This window comes from Zingiber officinale, chromosome 7A, assembly GCF_018446385.1.
Source record: "Zingiber officinale cultivar Zhangliang chromosome 7A, Zo_v1.1, whole genome shotgun sequence".
Classification (NCBI taxonomy): Eukaryota; Viridiplantae; Streptophyta; class Magnoliopsida; order Zingiberales; family Zingiberaceae; genus Zingiber; species Zingiber officinale.
Window position 1 is genome coordinate 18277158 of NC_055998.1, and position 14204 is coordinate 18291361.

General features: G+C 37.7%; 1 protein-coding gene across 1 annotated transcript; it reads left to right on the top strand.

The window, feature by feature from the left end:
• The first annotated feature begins 940 nt into the window (after nucleotides 1–940).
• LOC122001089 (mitogen-activated protein kinase 10-like) lies at nucleotides 941–13136 on the top strand. Its single transcript, XM_042555670.1, has 10 exons — nucleotides 941–1628; nucleotides 2822–3230; nucleotides 5394–5521; nucleotides 5662–5721; nucleotides 7233–7382; nucleotides 7484–7639; nucleotides 7921–8132; nucleotides 8227–8328; nucleotides 12061–12230; nucleotides 12309–13136. Exons 1-10 carry the CDS (start codon nucleotides 1605–1607, stop codon nucleotides 12752–12754), a joined length of 1857 nt encoding a protein of 618 aa, XP_042411604.1. The 5' UTR covers nucleotides 941–1604; the 3' UTR covers nucleotides 12755–13136.
• Nucleotides 13137–14204: the final 1068 nt, after the last annotated feature.

Sequence of the window (14204 nt, forward strand, 5' to 3'; positions counted from 1 at the left end):
TGTAGAAATAATGATTCCCATCATATGAACGTGTGCGATCAGGATGGTCAACTGCGTTGGTGTATATTTTCAATCCATTTGTATTTCTTTATATATATTCATCAATAAGCATTACAGAATACAAATTCATTTAGACCAATTGACATGACAAAGTTTAGAGGCTTCCCATCAAGTCATTATAATGGCAGTTGTAAAGTCTGTAGGCAACAATCAAAGACACTGCACAAGTGTCGGTCGGATGATTGCTCACATGACATTATAATAACTCAGAGCTCTTTGCCATCACCATTTCAATGATAAGTTGCAGCGTCTCCATCTCACTTCTAATCAATCTTGCATGCTCGAGATTATTATTTATAGCATAATTAAGAATTAACAAAAAGGACTTTTATTAAAAAAACTTGTTATCCCTATCAAAAGAGGCTCCAATATCATAGTCCCTCAAGAGACTTTATGAGTGGGTGGCATATTGCAATATGTGAAAGGATTTATTTATGTGCATTTACGGATTCAAGTTACTTTTATTTGATATACATGTGTGGCTTCATTTATGAGATTATCAATGCTGTTGAGTTCCCATCTACTTTCTGCTTGGAGGTTGATTTGCAATTAACTATTATCACAAAGACTTTCTGAAAGACTGAGAAATGCAAGGAATTCAAGAAGAAAGGGGAGGAAGAAGAAGACACTTGATATCCTCAATTACTTATCTCAAAATCTAAGGCAGATCCACTTTCTTCTTCTTCTTCGTCCAACGGTAAAAAATAGAAAGGAGCGTTAAGGGACTAAGGGGCATCAAGTTGCATAGAAAAGCCAAGGCAGGAGCCTGGTCCTGTCTCGTAAATACCCTTCCTTGTTTGTGATAATTACTAGAGAAGTCCTTGGTTTGAGCGAGTTGTTCGCGGGAGGCGAGGGGCATTAGTGTCCAAAGAGGTATTAAAAAAACGATTTAGATTCCTGGCATCGAGAACGAATAAACAAGGAACAACGCCCCATCGCTCCTCTCTCTCTCTCTCTCTCTCCCCTCTATCTCGCCCTCGTCTGGCCTCTTTCTGCGACCAAGCCCTTGGATTAGGGTTTGGTTTCGGGTCTGATTCGTTTGAGGCTGGAGATTTGTCGAGCAGTCGAGGTCTCGAGCTGTTTGGTCGAGGCCGAGGTGGAGGCGGAGCTTTGTTTTCCGTTTGGAGCGCGGAGGGGCTGGATCTTGGACGGCAGCCGATGCGGGAAGGAAGGGACATGTGGTTGATCTTCCGGCGCTGTTGTCTCTGTTCGTGATTGTGGTGGACGGTGTTCTTGTAGCTGTCTCTTCGTGGAGGGCTTGGGAGTACATCTGAGATTGGATCTGGTTGCTGTGTTTAGTCGGTGGGTCGGTGGAATACAACGCGTGAGTGGGACTAGGGGATTTGGTGCATGGGCCGATAGGACAAATGCGGCTGGTTCCAGTGGCGATCTGTTCTTTTTGACTTCTTGTGCAGAAATTTTACGGCGCTTGGGAGAAAGAAAGGAAAAAAAGGGGGTTGTGAAGAAAGAGGTAGGAGAGAGAGGGAAAAAAAAGAAGTAGATTTGGCTTTTCTGTGAGGAATTCCAAGTGGCTAGCTGTACAAATGCAGCAAGATCAGCGTAAGAAGGTGGGATTTCTGAATCCGTGTTTTGCGTGTTTGGTTTCTTTCTCCGTTGCTACAATTCGAATCTCTTCTGTGTCCAGCCTTTGGTTGTCTTTTTGTTCTTTCTGTTCTCTTCAATTTGGCAACTTTCTTCAGTCTGCCTTCTCTTTAAGTCTATATGATGTCCTTTTTGATACCAAAACTGTCTATTTGTGGCTATTGTTGATCGATCGGAAATGAAGTTTATTTTTGGTTACATCTGGTATTGTTAGAAGGACTGTTTTTGGTTAAAACTGTCTACTTACGCTGTAAAATTTCTCTAGCACACCGACCGATTCTTATTAATTCTGCTAGAGGAATCTGATGCCAGACACTCGATTTCAGTTTTTTGCTGTTCATCTGAAATTTGTTAACCTAAAAATCAATTGGAATGGAGTCCAAGCAACTGTAGTTAAGATACTCATCACTCTTTTCTTGTTTACCTTTCTTTATCTTGATTATGATCGGTGAATGTACCAGGACTCTTGGTTTCATCTATTAAATTTAACTAAGAGTTTTCAGAGGCTTTTCAGACAGCTTTGTTATTCCATTTGTCTGTAACCCTGTATCACTTATTTCAGTTGCCAGAAGAGTCGTTTCTCTCAATTATGGCCATATCTGTATCTTTAGAATTCTGCTTTCTAATGGATTTTGCTGATGATGAACCAAATTATGGGTCAAATATGAATTTTCAGATGGTCACTTTGTGGTGTTTCCAAGTTCATCTGTAGAATCTAAGAAAATGAAAACCAGTTCTCTGCTCCAGATAGCCCTGAGTGCTGTGCACCAATTAGTGCCATAAAAAGTCGATGAGAAGGAAATTTGATGATCGTATGTGCTATCAAGTTAGTTTCCTCTATAATTTCATAAAGAAGAAATAACATGCACAGACAAAAAATAATAATAATAATAAAAAAATCTCTCTGACTTTCTTTGTTATCTTCAATTTACTTTCTTCCCATTGTAATTTATACCTAAGTGCTAGTATCCAAATACTGTTTGCTGGAACTTTAACCATGTTATTTTCCCCACAAATTCATAGCTTTGTCTCAGTAAATTTAGATTGACAACATACTGCTAGTCATTTTTTCTTACATGAATTAAGTGCATTTGCAAACTATGTGGCATCTCTTTGTCTTTCACATTTAACTTTGCTTCTATGTGTTTGTCTTCTGCAGAATTCACCAGAACTAGACTTTTTCAGCGAGTATGGTGATGCTAATAGATACAAGATTCAGGAGGTTATTGGCAAAGGTAGCTATGGAGTAGTTTGCTCGGCAATTGATATACATACTGGTGAGAAGGTAGCAATAAAGAAGATCCATGATATTTTTGAACACATATCTGATGCTGTCAGAATTCTTCGTGAGATCAAACTTCTTCGTCTCTTAAGGCATCCAGACATAGTGGAGATCAAACACATAATGTTGCCTCCATCAAGGAGGGATTTCAAAGATATTTATGTTGTTTTTGAGCTCATGGAATCTGATCTCCACCAAGTAATTAAGGCAAATGATGACTTGACAAAAGAACACTACCAATTTTTTCTTTATCAGTTGCTTCGTGCTTTAAAATATATCCACACAGGTAAATCTTATTGTATTACTGAATTATCAATGTGATGTGGTTAAATGCTACTTCTGGTTGTTCATTTCCATTCTTTTTTTATTATGAATTAGTAATGCAGGTCCATTAAATTTTATATACTTAATGACCTCATTCTGGTGGAAGTTCCAGCACCAAGTTAACCCTATTCGCACTTGCTTGTGCTAATAATTTTGGCATTTAATAAATGTCTAGTTTGAGATGGCTCTCTCAAGTCCATTTTGTTGTGGAGGGAAAAATAGGGGCTGTGAAATCATCAAGTGGAACTCTTGATTGTTCACCACCGGCTTTGTTAGTCAGTTTTGTTTTACCATCTCAAATTTAAGTAGGTTAATTTCCAAGCTAGGTAACGATATGACATTGGGATAAACATACCGACCAGACTTTGATTAAAGTAGGTCAATAAAGACTTCAAGGTATCATGCAGATGATTGTGCATTGGCTGGTCCAGGACCAGGTCTTTACAGTAAAGTCAATTTTCCAGGAGGGCCCCCTATTACAATTTGTACACATCAAGAGTTTTATTGCCTACTCCCATGAACTTTGCCTTTAGATGATTCACTCATGTTGGGTTAGTAATCTCATTATCTGAGCATCAAAAGCAATGAGAATGTTTGCCATTTCTATTGGAATTTTATTTTGTAGATTAATTAACAAAGCATTCTACTAGTTTGCTTCTGAGAAACTTTTGTGGCATTAAGGATACTGGTATTTTTCTAGAATTTGGAAAAATTGTTAGAGTTCTACGACCCCTTTTGGTAACAATTAGTGCTATGCTAATGTCGACTTACTGAATATGAGTTTTGAGATAGTTTGGTGATATTGCTGTATATTCCACATGCTAAATATGAAATTGTTTCGACTCATGAACAGGTGTTGCCATCTTCAATCTAATATGTTGGTTCACTATGTTGCAGACATTGAATAGATGATGGCTCAATTTTTGTTTTACTTTGATCAAATGAATGGAAATTTCATTCTTCATATGGATCAATATACATTGGTTGTGTTCCAAAGGCTAGTAGCCGCCCATGATTTACCTCCTCCGTATTGGCTTTGGGACGGGTTGGTGAGGGCGCTGGGGCGAGCGTATTCGCCTTTTGCCACAATATACATTGGTTGTGTTTCATCAAAATATATATATATATATATATATATATATATATATATATATATATATATATATATATATATACACTGGTTGTTGTCTCCACGGGTTGGCGCAGTTGATACCTACATAAATGGCTGCTCGAATAGGCCATGGGGTTAATTCCCAATTGGTGCAAAATGTCTTGTTAGGTGTCTGACCTCCCCATGCAAAGGGTCGTTGCACTAGGACAAATGCCCCCATAATTTACCCCCCTTAGAGAAGGAGGGGCCGCCCTTCACCTTTTGCTCCAATATACATTGGTTGTTTCTCCCACGGGCTGGCATAGTCAGTACTTGCATGTGGTGTTGTTGCAACCTGCAATAGGTTATAGGATCGATTCCTAGCATATGTGAAATGCACTATGGGTCACCTGACCTCATGCAGTGGGTCACCCGGCCCCATGCAAAGGGTCATTGTGTTGTTGGGCAAAAACCCCGTAATTTACCTCCCTTCCAGATCGCAGAGGGAAGTCTTGGATGGTCACAAGGTGAGGGTTATCACCTTTGCTGAAATATACATTAGTTGTTGCTCCCGCAGCAATGGTGCAGTGGCAGAGCGCTTTCTCAGTTTTTAGGCATCTAAGGATTCAGTCCCGGCGAATTAACGGATGGGTTTCCTTTAATGGGAGGTTGAGCTAAGAACGTTGCGCTGATGGGCCGCCCAAACTAGTGGGAAACTTCTATAGGGCCGGACCGATCACCCTAGGATTAGTGTAAACTGGATATCTTGTGCCAACTAAGAAAATTAAATAAAATAGACTTTGGTTGTTAGAAATGTCTGTACTATTCGGTGGTTTATAGTTTCTTCATTTACTTAGGTGCAATAACTTTGAATCCCGTTTATCATGGTGTTGAAAACGTTGTGCAACAAATCATTTCCTTGACCAGTTCATCGTTCACTTACTCTGAATTGTTTTCTGTACTTGTGATATACTTTTTTCTCATATGATTTTGTTATTGTCCTGGTGTTGTAACATTGTGTGACATTACATGCAGCTAATGTGTATCATCGTGATTTAAAGCCAAAGAACATACTAGCAAATGCAAACTGCAAACTGAAGATTTGTGACTTTGGATTAGCTAGAGTTGCATTTAGTGATACCCCCACAACAATTTTTTGGACAGTAAGTGGAAAAGTGCATGGTTCTTTTTATTTCTTTCCAAATTTCCTTTTGTATATCCTGTTGTAATCTTATTTTGCTGATTTGAAAGCTAAGAAGTTAATGGTAAAATTTCACCATTCTAAATCCCTAACATGTGACAGGATTATGTTGCAACCAGATGGTACAGGGCTCCAGAGTTATGTGGATCGTTCTTTTCTAAGGTATTGACATATGTCTCATCTGTTTTAAATGTCTTCATCTCTAGAAAATTCAACTGGTTCATTTTGCTATTAAAGCATATCCCAAAGAAAGCTCAATTCCTCACTCGTCCGCTTATGCAAAAGGCACTGTTCTAATTCATGGCAATGCTGGATCAGACTATGCAGATCTACTTGTCATGCACAACTAGTATTCTATCAAAATGCTATGCATCTTGTCATGAATTCCTTAGCGACATGCCCTTCATAACGGCTACTAATTTTAATGTTTACACAGTAAAGGGAAAATGATTAAATATTATAGTAAAATTTGTACTTTTGCTCCTAGTTCAAATTAACACTAACTACAAACCACTATGATGTATGATTCAAAGTCCAACAGGTATAGTAACCCATGTATAATCAGTGGAATCAATTTGATTGACTCAACTGATTTTTTAAATAAAAGCTGTAGAAAAGGAAGGAAAAAAAAACTAAGGTTATATGTAGATATAAAATTTTACATTACTAGTAATTAAGCAATCATATTCTATATTAAATTATTCCTAAATCTATAATTCTATTAACATTTTCTGTTTTCATGAATTCTAACTTGTATTCATCACACACCACCACAATTAGTGTTTTGAGATCCAGATTGGAATTGAATCAATTGGTAGCATGTATTGTCGTTTTTCTGATTGGCACTTTGTTGTTGGATTCAGACGTTTACATGGTCTACTGGCTGACCATCTAGTATTAAATAAAAGCATTAAAAATCCTTTTAGGGGGTAGGGTGTGTGTGAAGGTGTGAGACATTTTCATAAGTAGATCTGACCCAAATTGCAATAAGTGCCTATTGTCTTAAAAAATAATTTCTTATTTTTACCTGTTCATCGAGGAGAAACCATATAAATTTATGATCATCACTGCAAGAGTCAACTATTCTTGGTTGGCTACATGAATCCTATTTCCATTGAGCTCTGTGCAAGGCAATATCACTAGTTATTTCTTTGATTTAATTCATCATTAGAAAGTCATGCTAGTGTACTTATATCAAAATTACAATATATCCATGATGTGCCCATGTCTTACACTTTTCTGCTGGACTTTTGAGCAGTAAGGGACAGCGAAATTGGATTCTGGCTTAGTTATATGAGAGCTAAGATGGCCTTCTTCCTAGATAATCTATTCTGGCTTATTATCTTTGGAGGGTTCTCCCATTTTTAATACTTGATGAGGCTAAATTCTTAACATTGTAATCTATGAGTGGAAATAGTTGCTTTTCTCAAAAAGTTTGGCTGTGTATCAGTTGGTTTATTTTGGTGGCTTTCTCCTAAATTCTTTAGGAATAATATAGATTATATATTAAAATAATGCTTGTTCAGGAAGGATTTTGAACTCCCTTTAAATTGAAATTTAATTTACCAAGAGGTACTTGTATAGAGTTTGTTCCTTATCTTTAAGTTTTTATAGTTAAAGTGTGAACTTCATTTTTTTGGAAAAGATATTGACTGGCTGTTATCAACTTGCAGTATACTCCTGCTATTGATATTTGGAGTATTGGTTGCATATTTGCTGAAGTATTGACAGGCAAGCCTGTCTTCCCTGGCAAAAATGTGGTTCATCAGTTGGATTTGATGACTGATCTTCTGGGGACACCTTCCTTGGATACAATTTCTCGGGTACTGTGGTTGATTAGAACTTTCCGTATAAGATGTGGTTGTACTGAAGAACCAGAAAAGATGCTTAATTTTGAATACACTTTCCTTCTTTCTAACCCTAGGTTCGGAATGAAAAGGCAAGGAGATATTTGAGCAGTATGAGGAAGAAACAGCCAGTACCATTTGCACAGAAGTTCCCAAATGCAGATCCGTTGGCATTAAAACTTTTAGAGAGGCTGTTAGCCTTTGATCCTAAGGACAGGCCAACTGCTGAAGAGGTATGTTCTTCCAATTGAATTCATGAGGGTTCCCCGCTCACCCTTTTTTAGTATCCACTATCCAGTAGTCTTTTGTTAAGGTTGGGGAAGAAAATTTTCGTGTTGCATTTAGTGTGATAACTATTTAATGGGAATATATAGGATCATGAGAAGGCCCTAAACCTATAACCTACCAATATGGATCTAAACTCACTAGACCACTAGCCTTATTCAATTTAATACTACTGGCATCTTTCTCACACTTTTGGTTGTCCATAAAAATAATACCTCTTGTTTGTCAGGCATTGGCTGATCCCTATTTCAAAGGTCTTGCTAAAGTAGAGAGGGAACCATCTAGCCATCCAATCACAAAAATGGAGTTTGAGTTTGAGCGTAGAAGGTTGACTAAAGATGACATTCGGGAACTTATCTTTCGTGAGATATTGGAGTATCATCCTCAGTTACTCAAAGACTACATTAATGGAACCGAAAGAACAAATTTCTTGTATCCTAGGTTCGATACTTGATGTCCACCACCCATCAGTATGTGTATGTATCTGCTTCCTGGACATGTCCTTATTCTCAACTTCCAATTTCTGTTTATGCAGCGCTGTGGATCAGTTTAGAAAGCAGTTTGCTTACCTTGAGGAGAATGGTGGTAAAATTGGACCTGCCATTCCACTAGATAGGAAACATGTCTCTCTCCCTAGGTACTCTTTTCATTTTAGTTTTGGTTGATCTTTATGCTTTCTTTTTCAGGCATGTAGATACTATTCAAGTGAATTTTAGAATTAGGGGGCCAGAATTATATGCAAGAGATCATGGATTTTAGAACATAATGCATATTTTGTTTTCCTCCCGTTGCATAGTAAACATGGTTTTGGTTGATTTTGAATATATATTGATGGTGTCGCTTGTCGGCTTGCTCGGGCTCCTCCTCTCTGCCAACCACACCAACTTCCGATGATGCTTCGTTTGTCTCCCCTCGGTCAAGATCCAAAGGCAGGAGAAGTAAAGGAGCGTTGGAGCTGGCCGGTCCTACCGACTTGTCAGACGCTCAAGTCAATTCTAGATTCAAGAAATAGCAGTGAAAGAGAGAAGAAGAAATGAACATGCTATGGAATTAGGGTTTAGAGGAGAAGAGTTACCTCCGCTTACCAAAAGCAACCTCCCACTTCACTTATCTCGATGCCTCTTTATATAGCTCTCCGAAGGGAATCTCCACGTAGCACCTAACATTGTCGGACTGTTGGGGGCCAAGGGTTCGAGCCGTTGGGAATTGTCTGAGGTTGAGGTCAAGTTTCTGGGTTTCCTAAGCCCAGATGAGAAATCGCTGGTCTGTTGCATCACACGACAGTGTAGCATCTTGGGTATTGTAGCATATACTATAACAATGCAGTATTGTGGCATCCGAGAATGTGTGTGTTCGTGAGAATAGACTAATTCCCAGAGCACTATAACTTCGCAGTCAGTGTAGTAGAGCTGGTATCCTAGTATACCGTAGCTCCCAAGAACTGTGGGTTCTTGGGAGAATAGACTGGTTTCTCAAGCACTGTAGCTTGCTTTACTGAAGCTTTTGAGAACTTTGGGTGCTCGGGAGAATAGACTGATTCCTAGCTTCGTAGTACTGTATTGGTACTGCTGTAGTATTCATTGTAGTAGAGCTGGTACTACAGCAATACTTTAGCTCCTGAGAACTTTGGGTGCTACTAGTATCAGCTTGCTTTAGTCAACTATGTAGCATTATTGTAGCTTCCAAGAACTTTAGGTGCTCGGGAGAATAGATTGGTTTCCCAATCACTATAACTGTGCAGTTACTTTAGTGTCGAGGTATTGTAGCATACTGTAACAGCACGATAGTGTGGCATCCGAAAATTGTGGGTGTTCGGGATAAGACTTTGATGACTCGGTGCTCGGAAATAAATTCAGATACCATCAATTGTCCCTCTTTCTTGTTGAACTGAGGAGCGAAGTCGAATGGAGTCTGTTTAAAAATATTGGGTCGAAGAGGATTAGCTTAGGGATAAATCCGGATACCATCATAAACAATGCTGATGCATCTCATCAAGGTGAGTCAATTGAGATCTCTATGCTCTTTTTCTTCTTGTTGCCTTAGAGGCAAACAAGATTAAGAAAATCAGAAGCTAGACATCACTTATAAGGGGCTATGGAAATTTGTGGCGGTTTGATATTTCATTCAAAAGAGTATTTTGTGACTACAACTATCAAACCAAAAGAATTGTTTATTTAATTGATAGTTATAGTCGCAAAATACTCTTTTGAATGGAATATCAAATCACCACAAGTTTCCACACCCCCTGTGATGTCTAGCTTCTGATTTTCTTCATAAATCTTGTTTTGCCTCCAAGGCAACAAGAAGAAATAGAGCAGGGAGATCTCAATTGACTCACTTTGATGAAATGCATCAACATTGTTTCTCATGGTATCCGAATTTATCCTTGACCTAATCCTCTTCGACCCAACACTTCTAATCGGACTTAATTTGACTTTGCTCCTTAGTCCGACTTGAAGGATGAACATCTAATGGTATCCGGATTTAACCTCGAGCTAATCTTCTTCGACCTAACATTTCTAGTCCGACTTCACTCCTCAGTCCGACTTGAAGGAGGGACATCTGATGGTATCCGGATTTATCCCTAAGCTAATCCTCTTCGACCTAACATTTTTAATCGGACTTCATTCGACTTCGCTCCTCAGTCCTACTTGAAGGAGAGACATCTGATGGGTATCCAGATTTATCCCCGAGCTAATCTTCTTTGATCCAATATTTTTAATCAGACTTCATTCGACTTCGCTCCTCACTCTGATTTGATGGAGGGATATATGATGACATTCGGATTTTTTTTCAAGCGCCTCGAGTCATTAGTCTTATCCTGAGCACTCACAGTTTTTGGATACTACACTATTGCACTTCTACAATATCTCAACACTATAATAACTACACTAGTCTATTCTCCCGAGCACCCAAAGTTCGTAGAATCTACAGTACTGCGAATCTAGAAACCAGTCTATTCTCCTAAGGACCCAAAGTTCTCAAAAGCTATAGTAGTGCAAAGCTCGAAACCAGTCTATTCTCCCATGGACCTAAAGTTCTCGGAAGCTACGACAGTAAAGCAAGCTACAATGCTTGGGAAACCAATCTATTCTCCCAAGAACAAGCTACCATGTACTACAGTACCAAGTATGCTATACTAACACTATCGTATTGCGAAGTTACAATGCTCTGGAAATCAGTATATTCTCTCACTCACATTCTCGGATGCCATAAAATCACACTATTACAGTTAATGCTACAAGACCCAAGATGCTACATTGCCACATGATGCTATAGTACCAGCGATTTCCCATCCGGTTTAGGAAATCCAGAAACTCTACCTTAACCTTTGACAATTCCCATCGGTCCAATAATGTCTCCTCTCCTCTAAACCCTAATTCTTCATTTCTTCTTCTTCTTTCTTTCACTTCTATTTCTTGAATTTGAAACTGACTTGAGTGTTGGAGTGGTCGGTCGGTAGGGCCGGCCAGCTCTAACTCTCCTTTACTTCTCAGGCTTTTTGGATCTTGACTGAGGCGAGGCAAACAAAGCATCAACGAAGGTTGGCAGAGAGGAGGAGCCCGAGCAAGCCGAAAAGCGACACCATCATATATATATATGCGTGCCTCCGTGCACAACGCTCAGACTTCTGGGCACCCGCATCACTTCCATGCGCCCCTCACCTCCATGCTGAGTTCTTTCATGAATATGTATTTTTATCTTATGTATAAACTTAGAAATTAGCAAGTGCATTTTGATTCTAACTTCCAAATGGGTTTTCTTCTATTTCTTTGATATTTGGCGTGTTGCCAAGCTTATAAGGAATCTTTGTTGAATAACAAATCTGCAATATTCTATCTTATAGTGGCTTTGTATGATATACTTTGTTGAGAACAAACATGCACATGTGCATAGTGCATTTAGGTGATAAAAAATCAGAAAAAGGAAAGCTGCAATTTTTATCAGGTTGGGTTTTTTTTTCCTTTTCTAGAGTTTGTTGCTGAAACCAAAATATTAACTGAAGCTAATTTTTCTGTTTTTGGATTGATTGCATTTTTGTATCCTACTTTGAGATTTTATCTTAAGAGTTAAAGCTTTATCTTTTAATTAGTCACCATTTAGAAATAATAGCAAATACAACCTGATCATTGAAGCAGCATTCACTCATCATTAAGTGTATAGGCACTGAAACTTGAAAACAACTTCATTTGAAATGTTTTTTTGTTCACCCATCATTTCAGTGTATGAAGAGGTACTGAAATTAGAAAACAACTTCATCTGAAATTTTTTATTCTCTTTTCTTTCATAATGCAACATGCTGTGTAGTTGTTTCAGGCATTCTTAATTTTCACTATTTCCTGGGACGCTTATACATTTTCCCTGGTAGATCAACGGTTGTCCACTCGTCTACTACTGTTTCCCCAATGGAACAAACCAATATGGTCTCTTCAAGAGAGAGACAAGGCACTTATGAACCTTGCAAGAATCCTCGAGACGTTGAAAGGCCATCTGGAAATATTGCAAGGACTTCACAGGCACCACAAAGGATTCCAACCGGTAATTGCTTATACCCAAATTGACCATAACTAATGATGATGGTGCACTAACACTCAAATCATACGCTATGTTTCTCAGCTCGGCCAGGAAAAGTTATTGGTCCCGTCTTGCTTTACGAGAGTGCGAGTGTGAAAGATGCCTATGATCCTAGACGTTTCATTAGAAATCCTGTGCTTCCACCACAACCTGGTATTTCTCCGGCATATTGTTTTCACAATAGCTCAGGCAAGTTGGATGGCTACAACAGAGAACCATTGGAAGCCAAACATGAACCCGTTCAACATAAGCCTCCACAACCGTGCTTGCACAATAAGATGGCGCCAGATGTAGCTCTCGACATGAGAGCCTCCCCATTTTATCTCACGAGGACCAAGGCTGAACCTACTGTGAGGGAAAGCATGATAGAGGCAAGCTTGGTGCAGGCAAAATCGCCCTACAATGGACTTGTTGCAGCAGCAGCAGCAAGTGATGTTGCACATAGAAAAGTTGGTGCTGTTCAGTGTGGTATGACAAAGATGTATTAGGCAGAGATCACAGTTATTGTGATGAGCAGGAAAATGAAAGTTGGGCGATGGAGAATTCAAATGCTTGAGTGACCACTGGGAAGATGATGGAGATTCACTAGGAACGCAGAAGTGAGACAAGATAGGATTGCATAGAATGCCAGGGCGATTAAAGTGGCAATTTCTTATTTCATGCTCGACATGTGCATTTCTCTGGAAGAAAACACTTGAAAAGTTATTGTAAGCATGTCAGCAAGTGGAATTGTTCATGCTTTGCTTACAGAACGGAAACGGTTTTCCCTGTAACTTTATTCAGATCTGGTGTTTCGTTTACCAGACTTGTACAGATACAATGCCGGAGCTTATTAGTTGAGGAGTTTCGAACGTTTCTTTGGATACAATATACATATTTAGTGTTTCTAGTGTGATTATTGTTAATAAACACAAATATTAAACAAAAAGAACGACCAATGTACTGTAATTTTGATTTTATGGAGACAGAGTAAGCCTATACGGAATTAGTACAGAGAAAACTTGAAAAAGTCGATGGCAACATCAAATGCAAAGTTCTCTCAATTCTCTAAAATAGACAATAAAGTCGGGGAAATCTCAACAGATGCCTTTAGTTTGATCCTGAATCTTCTATCAATTTCTTTATTTACATCCCTAATGTGAGATTTGCCTTTTTCACTTTTTTAATGGTTAATTTTTTACATTTTGAATAAACAAAAAAAATTATTAGATGTAAAATCTGTCTTATTATTTTACAGTTAAAATGAGTTAGGTCAGGCCATCTTACCATACTTAGAGTCTATTTGATTTAAATTATTATACATAATTACCAAAACGGAATAAAATATAATTTAATATTGTTGGTTCAACCTTAGTAATATTTTAACCTAATTTAATATTTAATGTATTATTCTTTCTTCAATCAATTTAATATTTGTCACTAAATCAATTTAATATTTGATTAATTTTTAAAATAAATTAAATTAATAATATTAATAATGATAATGATAGGTTGATAATATATATAATAAATAAATAAAATTGATTTATAATTTTAAAAATTTAATATATATATATATATATAGGATAATTTAATTAGGTTATGAGAAAGTATATTTAAATTATTTTATTAAGTTAGAAGTTGATTGAATATATTAATTAAAATTTAAATTAAAAAAATAAAGTTCACTTGTAATTCATTTTTCTATTGTGTCATCTTCTTCCCTTATGTTGTCCTCGTCCCCTCCATTGGTAGAAATCTAGTGTCAACTGAGACCAAGCGTGTGAAATACGATACCTAAATAATATTTAAATAATAAGGTTATTTGACAAATAATTTTAATGGAATTTTTAGGAATTTTCTGGGATTTAATCGGAACTCGTATGACGTATTTTGAGGGGATAAAATTATAGGTTTTGGAAAAGATTCGTTTGGAATATTGAGGAATAAACTTAGGTT